The sequence below is a fragment of the Ursus maritimus genome, unplaced genomic scaffold (assembly GCF_017311325.1).
Source record: "Ursus maritimus isolate PB19 unplaced genomic scaffold, ASM1731132v1 scaffold_22, whole genome shotgun sequence".
Taxonomy (NCBI): Eukaryota; Metazoa; Chordata; class Mammalia; order Carnivora; family Ursidae; genus Ursus; species Ursus maritimus.
In genome coordinates, this window is record NW_024424675.1 from 13,909,739 (window position 1) to 13,930,630 (window position 20,892).

General features: G+C 42.9%; 1 protein-coding gene across 1 annotated transcript in view; it reads left to right on the top strand.

The window, feature by feature from the left end:
• The first annotated feature begins 681 nt into the window (after window positions 1-681).
• Window positions 682-20,892, top strand: part of PAK5 (p21 (RAC1) activated kinase 5) — a 101,084-nt gene continuing 80,873 nt past the window's right edge. The window contains exon 1 of the mRNA XM_008703345.1: window positions 682-1,172. Coding sequence (XP_008701567.1) covers window positions 867-1,172 — 306 coding nt within the window. The 5' untranslated portion in view covers window positions 682-866. The remainder of the gene's footprint in view (window positions 1,173-20,892) is intronic.

The following is a 20,892-nucleotide window of genomic DNA, read 5'->3' on the forward strand; positions in this document are numbered from 1 at the left end:
GGCCTTCAAACCCAGGACGTCTTATGTATTTTCAACACCATAAAGCACACAGTGACTATTTCGCAGGTATCCTGGAAGTATCCTGGTCACAGGATATGTTTCAATTAGGTCAGCTACATGGTTTCAAACAGGCAAAATACATCATGCAATGTTCTAAATATAATATACAGTGGGAAGTGGTCTTCCTCCCTGCCTTGTCCCCCAGGCTCCCTTCTCTCCTTCTCTGCAGGTAATGCCACTCCAGTTTCTTGTATGTTTGTTCAGAGATCTATTTAATATTTGCAGCACTTACTTTGTGCTTTTCAGAGTGTTTTACAAATGCTTGCTTGTTTAAGCCTCAGAAGAATTGTATACGGTGAATGTGATTAGTAACCCCATTTTTTCATATATACCCCCACTTGTCCAAAGGTTTAGATTTTAAGTGCACACCAAACTTTGAGATGCTCCTCGCTGTGTGCTTGTCAGGTTTTGCTTTGCTAATACCACATAACAAGGTCAGAATCTTAGTGGCTTAATTATAAACATTGCTTTCTCACTCATGAGTCGCCCGTGGCTCAGCTGCACGTGGATCCAGACGGGAGGTTGGATTTGGGTCTGCTTCACGCATGTCTCCTTCCAGGATCCAGGCTGAGGGAGTATCTTCCACAAGACACATCTTCTTGCCAGGTAGCAGAAGAACATGGAAGAAAGCGGGAACACACAGTGCCTTCAAAACCCTCCACGTGGCCAAATCCCAAATCAGTGGGGCAGGGAACTATATTCCACACGGCAAGGGCAAGGAGAAAACAGATTAGGAATGAAATAACTAAGCTCCACACCCTGAAAAATCCAACTTTCATCTTTTGCAGCTGAGACATAGAGGAATAATGGAGAAGCCAGAACTGCGGATGAGTAATTTTCCTATCGTCTTCTGCTGGCGAGATCTAAACAGCGATCTCTTTTCTGTTTGCATTTCCCAGGTTTGCATCATGTTTGGAAAGAAAAAGAAAAAGATTGAAATATCTGGCCCCTCCAACTTCGAGCACAGGGTGCACACTGGGTTTGATCCACAAGAACAAAAGTTTACGGGCCTCCCCCAGCAATGGTACAGCCTGTTAGCAGACACGGCCAACAGGCCGAAGCCCATGGTAGACCCTTCCTGCATCACACCCATCCAGCTGGCGCCCATGAAGGTATGGCGGGGATTCTGTCTTTAAGTTGGCTCAAGAGGCGTGTTCTCATTTGATGCAGTGCACCATCTTTACAGGCAAGCTAGAAAAATGCCTAAATCATGCACTTGTTTTTAAATATCTGCTGATGATCCACACATATTCTTCAATGATTATAATGTTCATCACTTATCGTAAATTGCGGCACGTGAAAAAGGAACCTCAGCTCTCAGATGTGAGATTTTTTTTAAAATCAAACACATAAAATGCAATCACAAAATAGAGAAGTCCTATTTCTACTTTAAAATGCTATTTGCTAGTCTTCATACTGAAGAATATTATTTACCCCCTCTGGTAAGTGTTGGCAGTAACCTCTGATTAAATAGGCAACCTTTAGGTGTTTTGCATTTGCCCTCAGAATGTTTAAACTTGTATATAAAACTTAGTACTAAGAGATTTTAACAATAATGATTCATATGTATTTATATTCACACACACATATGCATATATATCTACACATATATGCATATTTTATACATAATCATGTTTAAATACATATATATTCATATTTGTCTCCATGGTCTAGCTATTTCAAATAAAATGAGTCACTTGAGTCCTAGACTAGGATATAATTTACCCCTAGACTAGGATATAATTTACCTTAAAGAAAGGGCTAGTAGATTTTTGGCAAGGGATGTTCATGAAAATAATTTCATCAAAGCAGAAATTAGTCTCAGTACATTTCAGATATGTCAAGTGACTACAGAGAAAATCCAGTCATTGCTGTTTCCTTATGTGTCTCAGAAGGATAAGAATTCTGTAGACCACCAAGCAATTGCCTGAAAGCTCCCTATGGGAGTTAAACATCATTGAGTTTATGGTCCTATTCTATGTCTCTTGCTCATCATATTAGCAGACATCAGAGCTTTGAATACCTTCTTCTGGGTAAACATGAATATTGAATACATTGTATTTAAGTGTTTAGGCAAAACAGAAGTGGTTGCATTTTAGAGGCTGCAAAGAAGCAGCCTAGCTGCTAAGTTACCAGAAATTCTTATATCACCGGAGCTGAGTAAATTAGAATTGTGATTCCATCATTCCTGCATGGTCTTGGTCATTCTCTTCTGGTTTTGTTTTGTTTTCTATTCTGGTATTGAAACAGGTAGGTCTGTGCAACTCAAAGATAAATACAGAGTCTTCTAATTGTGCATTTTGTGAATTTGATTTTCTGATAAGATTTTGAAACTTTTCAGGCCAGCTAAAATGTAAAATACTCAAAAGATGGATATCTGAGAAGATACGTCTTTAGGGACAAAAAGGAACCTCCCATTTAAAGAAGGAGGTTTAATAGATATTTAATAGAAACTGACCAATTAACCAACTCTACTGGTTGATATTAGGTAGTATCTTTTTATCGATTAGGATTTTCTCCCTAAGAGAAGGCTAATGCTTCACTAATGACTAAATAACAGGGTGGGCCATATCTAATAAGAAGTTGGGATTAGAAAGAATTTGCTTTTTATTTTATTTTTTCTCATATCCCAAGTTTTTATAAAACTCAGACAGTGGAATGTGCATCATGCCCAGAACAGTTCTCTGCCATCGATCCTCACGGTAAGGGAAAAATGCCCAGGTGAAACACAATTACTGAGTGTGGTTATCATTTGATGAGGAATATTCCAGAAAGGGGCAGAGTCTTAGTGTAACTTCAGAGCTGAAGGCCCAGGACATGTGCTGTCTTATTAGAAAGTGTGTTTCTTATTGAGAAAGGAGAGAGTATCATTTATTCGCCATGGTTTTTCATTCGTCTGAGTCCTAGCAGGTCCGGGCTGGCAATGAAGGAAGGTGCTCCTATCTCAGTGATAATCCACCATGCTTCATGGATGTAGGACTTCACAGGATTTCTAGTTCATTTCTTCCATCTCTCAGATGGGCTGGCCCATTATCCTCTCTGACAGAATTTGTCAGCCCCACCGAGAGTCGGAGCAAGGTTTCCTAACTGCTGAGCTCCTGAGTCCCCAGGATTCTCTTACTCACTCTATGGGCATTCTTGCCCTGAAGCCCCATGAGTGAGCCTTCAATCTGTAGGAAATGAAAATATTTGTTGTAGACAATTACATGCAAACTGCAAGAGGACTGGAAAATACAACTCCAGCGAAGACCCAGGCCTGAATTTTGCAAATGGGACCTCAGGCTCAGTTTTTACTATGAGAAAGAAAATAAATACAGATGGGGAGTGACGAAACAGTAGTCAGCTAGGCTGAATTTTCCCCCAGGAAGAGTAATCAAACACTTTTAACTGAAAGACGCCCACTAAATCCATACCTGGTATCCTCGCCAGCTCCTTTAGATGGATCCTCTCCCCCAGATCCTCTGAGTGCAGTTGTCGCTGTTGGACCGTATTGGTGGTCCGAGAGAGTCCTGCTGACTCCACCAGCCGCTCTAGAATAAGGAAAATAAAAGGCTCAAGGGGCCAACATATGCCATGTGGTTTGGATGATCCCACTTTTTGGAAAAGCCTTCTCTGGAGAAATCTTTCCTATTTTTAACATATTATTAATCACGCAGAATCTATTTCAGAAGTCCGAACAATCCTTGAAAGAAGCTATGGAGGAATTGACAGAAAGGAGTGAAAGGAGTTATGCAGATTTAAAGCCATTTTGGCAAAGTTACTTAAGTAGAAGCAATTCTAATTTGTTCAAGCTGTCCCTTAAAGAGGACAAAGAAAAATAAGACATTGCGATGTGAAAGCAGTCAATGGAAGAAGTGCATAGCGCCTTGCGTTGTGACAAAGCGCCGGTTCCTGGGTATCCGTCAGTAAGCTCAGGCAGGCTGGTTCTGAATGGAAATTCACCATTGCAATGACCTCTTCTCTGATTAGAGTTTTCAGCTGTTCCAGTTCAGAACCTTCTTTAAATTGCTTGCCCCCCTTGCCAGGACACCCTTCTTCTACGTGCATTTATTGAGGTCAGTGTTTCTCCAACTGTAGTGTGTCACAGTCACCGGGAGGGCTTGGGCCCATCCCCAGAGTTTCTGATTCAGCAGGCCTGAGATGGGGTCAGGATTTTGCATTTCTAATAAGTTTTCAGGTGATGCTGATGCTGCTGGTCTGGAAACCGCACTTGGAGATCTTTGATTTAGGTAATTATAAAGGGATGTATCTGCATAAGGTATAATCAATACAAGTTTATGCTGGCCACGATTTCCAGATGCTCAGAAGTGTAACCAGAAGCCACAGGTTAGCTCAGATTTGTGTCAGAAGTTAAAGTGCATATACTCAAGCCAAGGGCACGTAGTCAAACTGAGAAAATCTGAACCCCCAGAGATGGTGGTTGGGGGAGGTTTTGGGGAAGATCTCTTCAAAGCATTAGGCAAGTACCTTCTAGAAAAACCTTTTTCTGTCCAACATCACTTTGTCCACAGAACATCGTAACCAATATTACCAAACTTACTTCTAAATTAGATGCATTTCTATAGATGGCAGGTTGAATGGTCACATTGTTCTTGCCCCTTGGTTCCCAAACTTGGGCTTTCATCAGAATCTCCTGAAGCGTTTGTTAGAACCCAGATTCCCCAGACCCAGCCTAGAGATTCAGTGTCAATAGATCTGGGGTGGGCCTGGTGATTGACGTGTTTAAAAGCCCTCAGATGCTGCTGGGGAGTGGGGGACACATTTTAAGAACCACTGTTTTAGGTGGACTGAAGTTAGAACTTCTTTGTAGCAGCCTAGAAATCATTTGAAAGATGCTAAAAATAGAGGATAATATTAAAAAGCCTTTGTAGCTTCTTCCTAAAGTGAATAGACAGCATATCTTAATATTTGCTTCATATTTGTTTTTCAGTTTCAAATAGAGCTGTAGAAATAACAGTATTATTTGGCATATTGGAACTTTATTAAATGATGTCATCCTATATATAATATTCTCCAACTTGCTTTTTTGCTGAACGTTGTTTTGAGATAAATCATATTGATGTGTAGAAAATGAGTTTAGAAATTAAAGGGTTGTTTTTGTTTTGTTTTACAATTTATCAGTTTCTCTGCTAAGGGATATTGGCAAGTATTTGCTATTTAGAAGTAATATTGTCATGAACATCCATGTTCATGTCTCCTTGGGCACAAGGTGAGAAGTTTTCTTGTAGCAGTTCTCAAAGCATGGTCTGAGCTCCTCTCTTTGAGGGAGTCTGCGTGATCAAACCTATTTTCACAATACCAAGGGGTTATTTGTATTTTCTGCTCTCACTCTCACCCAAGTGCACAGTGGGGTTTCGTAGAAGCTACATGACGTGTCTTGATGTCATTGGCCTGATACCTAATGGAGCGTGTGCTTTGTATTCTTATGTTTTAAATGTTTCTCAGTTTTAATGTCAAATACAGTAAGTGTTGATAGATAAAACATAAACTGAAGTATTTCAGAGTCTGTCCTCAATAATTATAAGAGGTTCTTGAGACCAAAAAGTCGAGAACCACTGTGTTTGGGCTGACAGCAAATTTTATTATACGTGGCTTCTACACCTTGTTCCTCACACTCTACCGATGGTTTTGGGGTGGGGTTTTGGGGGATTTTTTTTGAAAATAGAGATTTTTGTCTTCTCTAGCTGGCTGATAATCTTCTAGTCCCTCCAACTGTCTCAGAGATTATTGAATGTAATATCCATCCCTTTCAGCGTCACAGAATATAATTTGCCTAAATCAAGAGTTTCGACATCATTGAAAATCCCTACATCCTTGCCCACCATCCCCTTCTCTAATTTATCTTTCAAACTCTTTCTGACAGTCTTTTTATCTTTTTAAGTTGAAGATGCACAGAGAATACCAGAGCAAAACCAGCTCTGCCTGGGTTTGCTGCGTCTTTGTCATCTTTGGTGTTCTATCATCGTCTAAAGCGAGGTTCTCCTTCCTCTCCCCCCCCCCACCCTTGGTCATCACGTCAAAAACCACCCTACTCTCAGAAACAGGGAAAATCAAGAGCGGGAAATGCTCAGGTCTGGCCACCCTGTCCTTGAGGGCTTATGCCGCCATTTCTTATTCTCCCCCAGCAGAGCTTATGTAGAAAGCTCATCACAGAATGCTTCCGTCCTAATTACTCTCTAATTCTCCACCCCCTCTCTCTTCTTATGATTCACAATTTCGCATTCAGGATTTATGTCTTCAGAGCCACGTCATTCTTTGTTTAGTTCTGTTTCCATGGGATTCACCATTTCCTTGAAAAGTTTTGCCATCAATTTCCTTGAAACACAAGGCAACTCTCTGACATTTTCTGGCATTTATTTCCTTTTGACCCAAGGGAACAGTGTCTCCCAAGGATCCTTCTCATTTCCACCTCACTGAGGGGCTCTTCCTCGCTGGTCAGAATTAAGTCTGGAGGGTCATTTCTTTTAGTGCCGCCTCCGCCTCTGAGAGTTGTCACCACGGGGTTCGACCTGGGCATCAGATGGTTGTCATGCTCTTAGCGGAATGACACTCGCAGCAGCTGTGAGAGCTGAAGGCTGCCCCTTCATGACATCTGGGGCCCCCATGCCTGTTTTATGTCTTATAACCTGAAAGCCTCTGACATCATCAGCTGCACCAAACGGCTCCTACGCTTTTATTTTCATCCTGATGTTTTCCACCGAGTGCCCTGTTAAAGCTGATGGAGTCCCCCATAATCTTCTTCTTAAGGCTGTATGGCAGTATGTCTTCTTCCTTTTAGGTCTGTTCCTACTAAAATATACTACCGAACATAGAAGCACCTTCCTTACAGCCAGAAATCCAAAGCCCGGATGCCCACCTAGCTGGGCACTTAGGATTGGAAAGAGGAGGGAGGGTCCAGGGAGTCAGACACTGGAATGGAGGTCTAAGATCTGCCAGTTCTGGGTGTCTTTAGATAAGGGGCCTACCGACTTCTTTGAACAGATGTCTCCCTATCCATAAAATGAGGAGAAATTTATATGGCCAGATCCGAATTGTCTAGGTGCTTTGGTGTTTGGAGAATACATTCTGCTGTTTGTACTTTAGTTTAATAATGTGATAAAATTACAGTTCTGGTAAGCAGTTTTTTAGAAAAATATCCCTTCCTATTGAATTAATCCTATCAATCAAATTATAGATTTAGATGTTCATCAAAATCTCCTAAGCATTTCAAGAAAATCAAGTTTTCTTGGCTGTTTCAACCATAAACACTTAAAAAAAAGAGTAAATACACATAAACAAAAACAGTAAATAAAGTAAGATAAAAACAAGGAGGCAAACCATAAGAGAGTCTCAACTACAGGAAACAAACTGAGGGTTGCTGGAGGGGAGGTAGGTGGGGGGTGGGTAAATGGGTGATGGGCATTAAGGAGGGCATTTGTGTTGAGCACTCGGTGTTATATGCAAGGGATGAATCACTAAATTTTACCCCTGAAACTAGTGCTACACTATATGTTAACTAACTTGAATTTAAATAGAATCTCAAAAGAGAAAAAAAGACATAAAATATCATAAGGTCATGAAAGGTATTGTTACACCAACACTTAGCCTCCTATAAAAATATCAATAATGTCATTGGTAAGAACGTACCCAGGGTTTCCAACCCTTGTTTATTAACTCAGAGCCCATTCTGAGATCTGTGTCTTTAAAACCCACAGGATGCAGAACATTTTACATTAATTTCGCTCATTCATTTATTGAATGCTCGCTCTGTACAGGGCATTGTTCTGGGTAAAGGATTGCCTCTGTGAATAAGAAGCGACAGGTGCCTGTTCCGGGGAGCTTGAGTTCTCATAGGAAGCAGATTATGATCATTTAAATAAGTAAACAGCACAGCTTCGGTAGCAGTAAATGTGATGAAGAATATCAAACATAATCATATAAAGGAACTCAGGGTGTGGGGAAGTTATTTGGAGTCCTTGAGTAGAGTCCCTCTGGGAAGGGGACAAGAGAACCAGGAGAAGCCCAGGGGGATAGAAATTCACAGATGGAAGGAAAAACCAGTGCAAAGGCCTTGTGGTGAGAACAAACATGGAGACTTTAAAGGACAAACAGATCCCTGTGGGGCTGGAGCACAGTGGTTCGGGCAGAGGCGTAGGAGATGTGGTCAGGTAGTTAAGAGGGTCTGGATGGTGTTGGGGCTTTTGGAAGCCACAATGAGGAGTTTGCCATTGGTTAAACCCCTGTGCATGAGGGACTCCAGTGTCAGATCAAGAAATTGTTCTATTATGAAATGAATTGATTCATTTAAAAATCAGATTCATTTAAAAGTCAGGCACCTGGGTGGCTCAGCTGGCTAAGCATCTACCTTCAGCTCGGGTCATGATCCCAGAGGCCTGGGATCCAGCCCCACGTCGGGCTCTCTGCTCAGCGGGGAGCCTGCTTCCTCCCTCTCCCTCTGCCTGCCGCTTCCCCTGCTTGTGCGTGCACTCTCTCTCTGTCAAATGGATAAATAAAATCTTAAAAAAAAAATAAAAGATCCAATTTAAAGTGTGCCAACTATATTGATTTGATATGCCATCTGGCATCTTTTAGGAACATTTTTAGTTAAATGGGTAGGAAGAATTGAGATTCAAGAGTCCTTCTGACTGTATGATTTTGATAAATCTTCTTATGAAAGAAATAGTGTGTTTGTTCTAAAGACTGTTAATTTTTTTGAAAAGGAAAATGTAATCATGAAATGAAATCTCTTTGGCAGATTACCTGTATTTTAAAGCCTTTCCTCAAAACCACCACCTGCAAAATCTCACATCACTGTTTGTTGACTGAAACCAAGGTATTCACTAGGAGAATGGGTTGTTAATCCTTTGCTGAAGTTATCACTATTTCCACGCTTGCAAAACCAGCGAGGACAACAATTCTTTCGGTGCCTATTACATCCTGGAATTCCTCCTTCCATTTTTGGTTTGCCTTCTCAACCATCCTACAGCCACAGAGACTGTGGGGAAACAAAATCACAGTGGCCTTAAATTCTCTCACTTGCCTAAAGTCAGGGTATTTGGGCACGATGTAGTCTTTGTTCCAAAGGAGTAAACAAAGCCAAGACCAAAGCCAGATGTATTGGATACCTTCATTTCTAGGATCCAGTCATATCTGGAAGCTTCTGAAAGCAGTTTTCCCTTGTATCGATGAAGGTAGTATTTGATGTGTCCCATGCTTGCCCCCCAACCATGTGCACATGCATGCACACACATCCCTCCGAAAGTTAAAGTAAAAATCGTCATCGACCACTTGTAAGTACCATCTTTCTTCTTTTACTGCAGTGTTTTACTTAAACTACCTTAATGTTTCCTTTCGAAGGTAGAGCAGCCTAAACTTAGATGGCCTCGCTGTTACCCCAAGAGCAGCAAAGGCTGATACGTTCAGGGGAGAGGCATCCATCATAGAAAAGTGATCAGTGCGGTTACTCACCCCTTCTTCCCTTTCGAGGAGGAAGGATATTAGCGTCGACCTCTTCCAGGCCTCTGGGTTGTTCATCTCAACACCCAGGCAGTTCTGTAACCACATGTGAGAGGATCCCACACCTGTGACTCACGGAAACAAGCCCCAACTAACTGGACTTTCCTAGTCCACGATTCTGGAACTTGGGAGAGGGATTCTAGGCTTCCAGTTAGGATTGAACCACTAAGGCCTCATGAAAGAATGGTCACAGTCATTCCCTCTCAAGAGTTGAGTATCTGCAGTCACCCTCAAGACCAAGGTAGACATAAGTAGAATGTACCATGTATCAAGTAATTGTCAGTAATGGGTTGTATTGGAAAGTAATAGATGGTTTGGTCTATTTCTGAATGACTTCTGCCTTTGCCAGCATCCCTACAGTGACTGTGGTCTCCTCTGACTCCAGAGTGAAGGTTGAGCAGCTCCCACACAGTGACAGGATGCTGGTGGGGGTTCTGGGTCCACTTCATTATGACTTTTTGATCCCAGGGCTAGTGGCAGAGCAGATGCTGGTGTGAGGCAAGGCAGGCATCAGAACTCTGGTAGTCTGTGGATTTTGCAGATATATCCTAGGAAACAGGCCTGACCTGGTACCAAACACTGGAGATGTTTGTACAGAGTACAAAGTCTTTAATATTTTGTGGTGGTCTCATAATAACCATTGAATAGTTTGAATCCAGTTGTGCAGATGAAGAAACCAGTTGTATAGATGAAGAAACTCATGCTCTACTCCACGTGGGTGCCAAGCCCCATCCTTGTTAACAGGCAGATTTATGGGTGGTTGATGGGTGAAGCTTCCTGGTTTGGGAGTCCTGAGTTGAAAAGGTTTAGGGGGAAAGAGAAAGAGAGGGCCAAGACTGTAGGCTGGGATGGGTGGGACATTGTCTTGCCTAGATGAAAGCAATTGGGTAGAGTCTGGATTCAGGGGCCGATTTGACAGGGCTAGAGATCATGGGAAGACAAGAAGGCCTGGGGGAGGCATCAAGGAGACCTGAGGGATGGGGGGCTCCAAACCCTTCAAGTCCCTTCTGAAGTGTTAGAGAGTCCCGCACACATGCAGTGTGAGAGGTGAGCATTTCTTTCTCCTTCATCTCAGAAGCCAGAATGGGGGGTGTTAATGTGAAGATGCTAGTTCATTCCTAAAACCAATACTCTAGAATTTAGGCCAAAGTTTTAGACTCCCCGAGAGTTGGGGGAGAATTACCTCTTCCTTGGAGAGGACCACAGTTGATCATTTGTTGAAATCCACCCAATTTCTAAGTTGAATGCAAATCTAATGTCAGAGATGTGCATTTGGTTGCCCCATACTCCCATACCCTCTCTTTCCTCCTTCTCTGCCCTTCTTTCCTAACAGGTTAATGATTACTTTGTATACCCCTCACCTCCAAAGTATTTGCTTTTGATAAGAGGACCATAGGAAAAAGACCATCATTCCAGGGAGAGAACCTTATATTGTAGTATCAGACAGGTGAGTAGAGTAGTGAGCCAGAGAAATTTTCTAGTTTGCTTCAAGTGGCACGTGAAAGGTTGATTGGCAAAACAAAACCAAAACCAAAAATAAAACACCATAATCAGAGATGTCAGTGATCAGTCATGGCTCTGATCAAGCACGGCCTGTGTTGCAGAAGAGCTTCACATAGACTATCTGTGGTGGGCTGAGTTATTAAACTCGGTTCTTCATTCCTCTCGCCACAGCCTCGTGGAGGACTAAGGACTTCCCCATGCCTTGAGTTTGCGTTTGCCCATGTGACTTGCTTTGGCCTATCGGGGAATGTGAACAAGGCTCAAAAGTACAGCTGAGCTTTGCCTTTGTGCTTTTGCCATTGTGGTAAGCAGAACATGCCTTGGGGTAGCTGGGGGAATCTGGAAGAGTTAGCAGCGCAAGGAGCAGAATCACCCTGGCCCACTTGCATCTCTATACCTTGAAGCAGCTGCTCCAGCCCCAGGCACACTGTGTGATGCTAAGTGTGGAGTGGTTTGTTACACAGCATTATTGGATGACTGGCTGATAACACTGTCTCCCATAGCCTTCATCTCAACTTTTCAAATGGGTGTTATTGACTCTCGTAGGGGAGGAAAGCAAGGCTCATCAAGGCTGAAGAACTTGCTGGAGGTCTCCCAGCTAGCAACTGAAAGAGGCCCAGCTTCAAACCCCAAACCTGTCTGACTCAAAACCCACGCTGTAACCACCACACCACCCTGCCTCCTAATGACCACAGTGTGTCCGGGCATGAACAGGTGTTGCATGCATAAATGACACTAAGTCAAAACTTCCTTCTTCCCTAGTCCTGCCTTTTCATCTAACAGGTGATGCCGCTGAGACCCATGGAGGTAAAGTGATTTTTCCCAAGGTCACAGGGCAGTTTAGTGCTAGATGTCAGATATTGTCTCTGAGTAAAAGGGGTGCTTCTGATTCAAGCATTTACAAAGCACAGCTGTAGCCCACAAACTAGCACTCCCTCGAGAATCTGAAAGCCTGTCCTTTAAATGCCTTCTCCTTGTGATTTCTCATTACTGCCACGAGATTTTACTTTCCAGTTGCGGAGCGCTCAGTGCCCTTTGCAGCGTCTTTTACTTTGCATGTAATCCACGGGTCTTCTCACGTGAATTAGGCAGGATGTTTAAACAGGAAATGTCCATGCAAGTGTGCACCAAGGAGCAAATGAGTACGCATCCAGACACGTGCCGTTCACTCTCTCTCCAGGGCAGCCTTGCTGCTCCGTGGGCTGATCATGTCTGAGGTCAAACCATGAACCCTCTGACCACAAGCCTCTCTCCAAACTTGTGTTGGTTTCCCACTGAGTGACCTACTCTCCACTCCTGACAGCTGAACTCATCAAATGAGGGTGGTTGTGCTTTGATAACTGGAAAATTCTATATAAAGGGAGATGATATTCTCAGGAATGCCTTATTTGCCCCAGCTCTTCTCTCCTGGCAGAGGTGACCTAACTGAAAATAGTCCTTCTAAATCAAAAGAAAAAAGCATGTGGCTCTCTGTGACTCCCACACATGCTTGGAACTTGAAAGATTTAATTTTATCTCTCATTTAGCATCTTATAGAAATTGGGGCACTAAAATGGCAGCTGCAGCCTTCTTTGGGGACACTGTCAAATCCTATAGTTGTTATCATTCTGTTAAGTCATTTTAAACAGAGCAATTACATTGCTGACTCTGTTTAAACCAGTGATGAAGCAGTTATCAACGCTTTGATTTTTTCTAAGTAGCACGCCACTATCCAACTGATTAGTTCTACTACTGTTAGCTATAAGGTTAAGATTTCAACAAAGACAGCCCTCTGCCCAAGATGGCTCTAGTCTAAGCATTTTCTGTGATGACACAATCCATCATCACCTGTGAAGAATCTTTGTATTAGCTTGCTATTGCTGCATAACAAATTACCACAAATGTAATGGTTTAAAAGAATAGACATTTATTATCTCTTTCTGTGTCTGGAGTCTAGGGCATGACTGACCTGGGTTCTCTGATCAAGCTCTTACAAGGCTGCCATCAGGAGGTCAGCAGGGCTTGGTTGCCATATGGAGGCTTAACAAGGGAAGAATCTACCTCCAAGTTCATTGAGGTGTTGGCAAAGTCATCTCCTTGTGTTTATAGAACTCATGGCAGCTTGCTTCTTCAAGACCAACAGGAGAGCAGAGCTAATGAGCTTGCAGTCTTATGTATATATCATAAATCACGAGGCTATATCCCATCACTGTTGCCATATCATGTACCATCACCATGGAAGTGACCTCCCATCGTCTTTGCCGTATAATATAGCACAGCTGTGAAAGTGACATCCCATCACCCGTGCCATGTTATTTTGTTCGAAGGAAGCTGCAGGTCCTGCCCACACTCATGGAGAAGGAATTACACAAAAGCATGAACACAGAGGGGCTGGAATCACTGCTGGGGGGGGGGGTCACCCTGGGACTCATCCACTTTGGTCCCCAGTATCCCTCCCACATGCATAATGCATTCACCTTGGCCCTTTCTCAAAGTCTCTTCCCATTAAGTGTTATCTTAAAGTTAGCATGGGATGAGGTGTGGGTAAGGCACTTGGGTGTAATCTATTAAGTACAGCTGCTGGGGCTGGAGTCCTCTCCAGGTGTGGATTTGTGAAACTAAACAGATCCCATCCTCCCTCCACCCTGCCTCTCAACTTGTGGTGGTGGTATAGGGTAATAGCTGTAGACATTCCAGTTTAAAACAAGGGAAATGAAAGGTAAGAAGGAACCACTGGTCCAAAGCTGTTCTGAAATCCAGCTTTGGCAAATGTTGGGAGTTCCTTGATTAGGGTTTAAGGCTTTGGAATAGTCCTCTGTGGCTTGTACTCCACTCACTGGTTCTGCCCTTATTCATCATGAAAACCTGTGTTTCAGCACAACAGTTTTATGCCTTCCCCTGCCTGGAGAACTTGGGGAGTCTGAGAGCCTCCCTTTCTTTTCTGTCATGTCTTTCCCCTTTGTCCAAGCTAGCAGTATTTCTATAGAAACAGTTTCTCAAGAACTTTGTAGACCTTATATGGATTTCACTGTGGTTCACTGCATTTGACAAAAATTATGTCTATAGATATTTTTAAGATAAACCCTCCTGTACTTTGGCCTCCTGCTGATATTGCTGAGGGACAGTGCCCTTAAGCTCCCTAGAGGTTCTCTGGTTTGATTGAGAAGATCTGTGGGTCATACCCTTAATTTCTCTAAAAAGCCCTCTCTGTGATTGCATATTCTGACCTGTGGTTTTTCTGCATTTCTGACAGAGTTGTACAGTCACATCTCAGCCTTTTCTCTGGAGCTTGCTTTTCCAAGAGTCCAACTGCATTTTTACATCTTTGCCATCTAGAGAGGCTCACAACTTTTTAAGTCCTGAGAGTCTGGTTCCTTTTTTTTTTTTTTTTTTTAAGATTTTATTTATTTGACAGAGATAGAGACAGCCAGCGAGAGAGGGACCACAAGCAGGGGGAGTGAGAGAGGAAGAAGCGGGCTCATAGCAGAGGAGCCTGATGTGGGGCTCGATCCCATAACGCCGGGATCACGCCCTGAGCTGAAGGCAGACGCTTAACCGCTGTGCCACCCAGGCGCCCCACCTTTTTTTTTTTTTTAAATTAAAAAAGTTCTTTCCTCTTGCATTTTACTGTAAGCAGAAAGAAGATATCAGGCAGCACCTTTCACACTTTCCTTGGAAATGTCCTTTGATCTGTCACCAAATTTATCACTTACAGCTTCTGCTTTTCCACATAACTCCAGAAGATGATTTTGCCAAACTTTCTGCCACTGCAGCGCAAGGATCCCCCCTTCTCCAGTTTCCAGTAACATGTTTCACTTGCCTCTGAGCCCTCATAGTCAGCATCCTCAAAGTCCAGATTTCTACTAAGAAATGGCAATCGACACTTTCCCTATCATGTTCCTCAAAGTTCCTCCAACCTCTACTCATTTTCTAGTTACAAACCCCCTGTGTTGTTATGGACTGGAATTGTGTCCTTCCAAAATCCGTATATCGAAACCCTAACCACCGCTGTGACTGCATTTGGAGATGGGGCCTTTATGGGTAAATGAGGTCATACGGGTGTTCCCTAATCTAGTAGGACTGGTGTTCTTCTAAAGAGAGGAAGAGACCCCAGGGGCATGTAGACACAGAGGGAAAACCAGGTAAGGACACAGAAGGAGGCCATCTGTAAGGGGAAGACAGAGGCTTCAGAAGAAATAACCCTGCTGACACCTTGATTTCCAATTTCCAGCCTCCAGAACCATGAGAAATAAATTTCTGTTGTTTAAGCCACCTCATCTTGTCATGGCAGCCCAAACAAACTAATACACATGTTTTTACGAATTTGTTACAGCAGCTCCCCACTTCCAGGCACCAACATCTGCATTAGTTTTGTGTTGCTGTATAACAAATGACCATTGACTCAACAGCTTAAAATAACACACATTTATCAATACCCTCCCAGTTTCCGTACGTCAGGAGCTGAGCACAGCTTAGCTGGAGCCTCTGCTCAGGATCTCACAGGACTGAGATCAAGGTGTCAGCTGGGCTGCTGTCTCATCCAGGGGCCCAACTGGGGAAGTGTCTTCTTTAAAGCTCATGTAGGTTGTTGGCAGAATTCATTCCCTTGTGGCTCTGAGGGAATGGAGTACTCAGACCACTAAGGAAGAAAAGTAAAAAAAAAAAAGGCGGGGGAGGGGGGTTAAGGAACAGGTAACTGCTGTGGGCACTGGGGACTCAGTCCTCTGGGAATGGCCTGAGAGACTTTGTAGAACACACCTTAGAGTCGCCCCAGCGAGGAAGCTGAAGCAACTATCTGACAACTTTAATCCTTCAGTGATTGTGGGTTCCTCCTGGGAGTAAATTCCCTGGCAAATTCCAGCCTTTCCCACATTTGGTCAGGCATTCCTCAGCAGCCAGAGAACGCTTTTAGGTAGAAAGACTCAGGAAACATTCAGCATGGATGGGAAATGTCTGCAGGTGACCTTTGAGGCGGGCTGAGGGCATAAAGGCATGAAACTGATGGTAACTGCTATCAAACATCAGCTTTCGTTTCTTAATCACATATTTATTGTGTACCGACTTTATTCCAAGCACTGAGGCTCTAGAGAAAAACAATATTTGGTCCCCCTTTCTACAGACTACATAATCTAGGGGGGAGTCACATCAGTAAAGACAATATAGTGTCACCAAAGGATATAGAATACTTAATATATAACACAATAGAACATGAAAGCTTTTATGAAAGCTTTGAAAACAAAATGGCTATACTTCCTAGAAAATTTAGGAAAGGTCTGAGCTTGGAGTTTGAAAGCCTACAGTCATATTCATGCCTAATGGAAGGATAGCCCTAGGTAAAGAAATTTACAAAGAGGAGGTGACAGTGTCTTCCTTAAGAGCCCTCTGGAACCAGGCTATCCAAAATAATTCCAAAAGCTTGGTTCTACCAATTCTGCCTATTTGATCCTGTGCAATTTCCCCAACTCTGTGAACTTCTGTTTCCTCATCTGTTACAAGTGGATATAATAGCAGTACCTCGTAAGTCTAGTGTGAGGATTTAACAGTCTAATAGATTTAAAATCTTAGCAGTCCAGGGGCGCCTGGGTGGCACAGCGGTTAAGCGTCTGCCTTCGGCTCAGGGCGTGATCCCGGCGTTCTGGGATCGAGCCCCACATCAGGCTCCTCCACTGGGAGCCTGCTTCTTCCTCTCCCACTCCCCCTGCTTGTGTTCCCTCTCTTGCTGGCTGTCTCTATCTCTGTCAAATAAATAAATAAAATCTTTAAAAAAAATAAATAAATAAAATCTTAGCAGTCCATAAAGTGAAACCCAATTATCACAAGTACACAGTATAATGAAAATTGCCCTTTTTTCTGAGGACAATGATGTTTTCAGGTTTTTTTTTCCCCTTGCAGTTAATAAAAGACCTATGTATGTCTCAGTTTTACAGATAACTCTCTAAGGTATAGAAAAGGCGAGTTCTCGGGTGTTGGTCAGTTTTTTTTCCCCCCAAGATATATTTATTTATTTGGGGGGGGGAGGGGCAGAGTGAGAAAGAGAGGGAGAGAATCCTCAGATGCTGAGTGCAGAGCCCAAGGTGGGGATTTATCCCATGACCCATGAGATCATGACTTGAGCTGAAACAGGTGTTGGTCAGCAAAATACCTCATCTCTCACTTACTCAAGGGTGCTTTCATGACCCATGAGATCATGACTTGAGCTGAAACAGGTGTTGGTCAGCAAAATACCTCATCTCTCACTTACTCAAGGGTGCTTTCAAGTGTGAATTTCCTCAAGGCATGTTTCTAGTGCTGCAGGCCATTCTTTTCCCCATGAAGCAGGAGCCAGAGAAATGGGTGTCCCAGCAGCATCTGACATTGGGAAGCCCGCCTCGCCGTCCAGTCAGTTCTGCCATCTTTGTTAGACCTGCCCGCCCTCAGGCCAAGAAGCCGGATCAACTGAAAACTCCAAGTCAAGTTCACTTCTTAAAGGCTGCAGGGGTGGGAAATGGGCATTTTCTAACAGCTCCAGGGAGAGATGCAGGCGGGAACAGGTTTCTTCAAAATCTCAGTGCCCTAAAGCCGGAACCCAATTGCGTGGAGCAGGAAGCTGTTTAGCAGAGTGCAGTAAAACCGTCTCCCAAAATGAACTTCTCTGGTATATTTAACAGATATTTTTATTCCTAGGAGCAAATGTGCTCCTTTGGAGAGTCATTTTTAATAACCTTTAATTTTTTTTTCAGCGTATGAGAGTAATAACTGTTAACGTTAATAAATAGAGAAAACTATGGAGAAGGAAGACCTAGTATATCTCCACTGCTCACTGTTTAATTTTGATGTATTTTGTTCCATTTTAACACACACGCACCCACTCTAGGAAGAGCAAGACTGATTACAATGCTTTTGCAGATTTTATTTCACTTTTTCACCTACTGCAGCAGTTCGCAAACTTTGTTCACAGCACCCCTCAGGGGTCATCAGTTTTGTCACCGCGCCCCCTAGGTAAAGTACTTCAAACAACTTAATAAGTAAAAATAACACGTTTAAATCAAGGTTTTTAAAATTCATGTAATTCTTGGGGCGCCTGAGTGACTCAGTTGGTTAAGCATCTGCCTTCAGCTCAGGTCATGATCTCAGGGTCCTGGAATCGAGCGAGCCCCTGCGTCAGGCTCAGTGGGGAGTGGGCTTCTCCCTCTGCCCCTTCCCCACCCCCTGCTGGCGTGTGCACCCTCTCTCACATACTTTTAAAAATAAAAATAAATTGATGTAATTCTCAAAACACTAATGAAATGTGCACATCTGTTGGGCACACATGACTTCTTCAACTTTGGAACCAGGTTGGATACGGCAGCCTCATATCCTGTTCCACATTGATTTTCACCCAGAACTTGCTTTTTCATGATGGCAACTGCCAAATACACAGCTTTGCATTCAGTGATGTCATCAAAAGGCATAGAGGGGAATCCAGTGTAGAAACGGATTACCTGGAGCTGGTGACTGACAAGGCTTCTGACAGGTTAGATATTGCTATTTCCTTCAAAAGTTTAAAATATCCTGTCACAGTATGTGAGTTCATGACAGTCTTCTGGGGGCTCTTGGCATACAGTTTGGGAACCATGAAACATACTGTTTTATTGTCTGCTACATCATTTTTAGTGGCGATATTAGTATGGACATACTATGATTTGAAAACATCTCTGTTATTAGAAATTTATGTTGATTGCTAGTTTGTTTGCTATTGATAAGTTCATTGCCCTCAAAAGGCTAGGAAGTTCCATTCTTTTATGTAAAAGTGGAATTTCTGAACACTCATTACTACCCATAGCTATTCTGTTATATTCTCACCTTGCAGAATCAGAGCCCAATTAGCCCAGTTAGCTGGTGGCACCTGCAGTCTTGAACGCTTTGGTTTTCCACCAAATCCTATGATCTTCTTGGCCTTGCCAGTGGTTCAGCTTTAGGCACAATGAGCTTACAACAGGAAACATTTTTTTTTAGCCCATCAGCTATGCTTCAAATTTTCAAGTTAATGAGTAAAAATAAACCCAAGGTATTGGCAAGACTATAAATTAGCAACAACCAGAGAGAACTTAGCCTAGAACCCAGGGGGAAAAAATGCAGACAAATAAAAATAATTGTAAAGTTGCCCAAATTCTGACTTTTGATAACTTCATTCCCAAAACCTGAGCTCAGAACGGTCTCCTACCCCACTGGTGAGTTTGGCTCTGCAAGGAAAGACATCAGGGTGCCACTCAGCATTTTGCTTCTCTCCTTGGAGGAGTGTTTTTAGACAAGGATTCGGGTTTGGGATTAGCTCTTAAGAAGACATCCCTTCCCTGTGCTGGGTTAACATACCCTCAGCTCTAACGTACATCTTCCTGCCTTATAAGGTTATTATGTGGATCAAGTCAAACAAGAAAGAACTTCAAAATAAGAGTTCTCGGTAAACTTCAGGTGGTGGTGATGGAGGTGATAATTGAGGTGGTAGTAAAGGTGGGAGGAGGCAGCAGGAATAATCCTTTTTTTTTTTTTAACCTTCAAGAAAAGCTACCTGCAAATGTGAAAGGCCCACAGTTATTTCACGCCCTGTTGGAAAGTTCCATTGTCTACAAACCAATGTGCCTATGGGGTATGCGTGCTCCCCCCAGATTTGCAGATAATAGGTCCACAGTTCAGTTTTGTCTGTAGGATACGAATTCTGGGGTGCAGGGCTGGGGATAATAGTACTCATTTATTTGAAAAGACATGACCTTATGTGGGTCTCACTATGCAAAGTTAGGTATTGTTATCCTTGTAATACAGACCGGTTATCTGGGGCTCAGAGCACACAGGAGACTTGCTGAAGGTGCCCCAGCCGTCAAAGAGCAGAGCTGGAACACCTCCCCCCAGCTCCTGAGATACCAGGGCCTTTCCAGGCAGCCGAGCTGTGTTTCAGATGGATGGTAGTGGCTGAGGGTAGAGCAGCCTTAATAGCATTTTGCAAGCCAGGGATGTGCGGAGAAAACCAAGCTGAATTTCAAGAAAACGTAACTTGGAAGAAACTGTTTGCTTTACCTGTATGAAATATCCACCCCATCTTAGGCATGGCAGGAAAAACCTCCCTGTAAACACCTTCCAAGTGTTCAGAGCCCATTGTTTTCTAATTTATTCGCCCCAGCAATGCCTTTGTCAGCATTCAGCATTTACTTGTTCTGCAAGCTAGACCCTGCGCTGACGCTTGCTGAGATGTGAGCTGTGTGTGCCCGTGACTGAGCTATTGATAACCAGCAGAGACTAAAATTTTTATAGGATGGGACGAAATTTGAATTTCCTGATACGATTCTCCTATACCTTATTTATTTTTATAGCAAAAATCCTCTACTTCTGCCAAATTCTGAGAGAGGGTAAGTCCCTCTCTAGGATTGTGATTTTTTTTTTTTTAGTACGTTTTCTTTGTAATCTTTCATTCTCTAATGTTAGACCTCAGATGCAGCTCTGAATTAAAAATTTCCTTCACTTGGAGGGGAGGTGGGGGGGTGGGGATGGGCTAGATGGGTGATGGGTATTAAGGAGGGCACTTGTGATGAGCACTGGGTGTTATATGTAAGTGATGAATCACTAATTCTCCTGAAACTAATATTACACGCTGTGTTAACTAACCGGAATTTAAATAAAAACTTGAAACTACAAAAATAAAAAATAAATAAAAATTTCCCTGTCTGTAGGGCATATTAATACCCTAGACTGGGGCTGCTGGGTTACAGGCATATATACCCTTAAATTGAGTGAGTACTGCCTAATGGCATTCCAGAATGGTGATACCAGTACACCCCACCAGTAAAGCATGGGAGTACACATCTCCCTACAGTATTTTTTTTTAAAGATTTAGTTACTTATCTG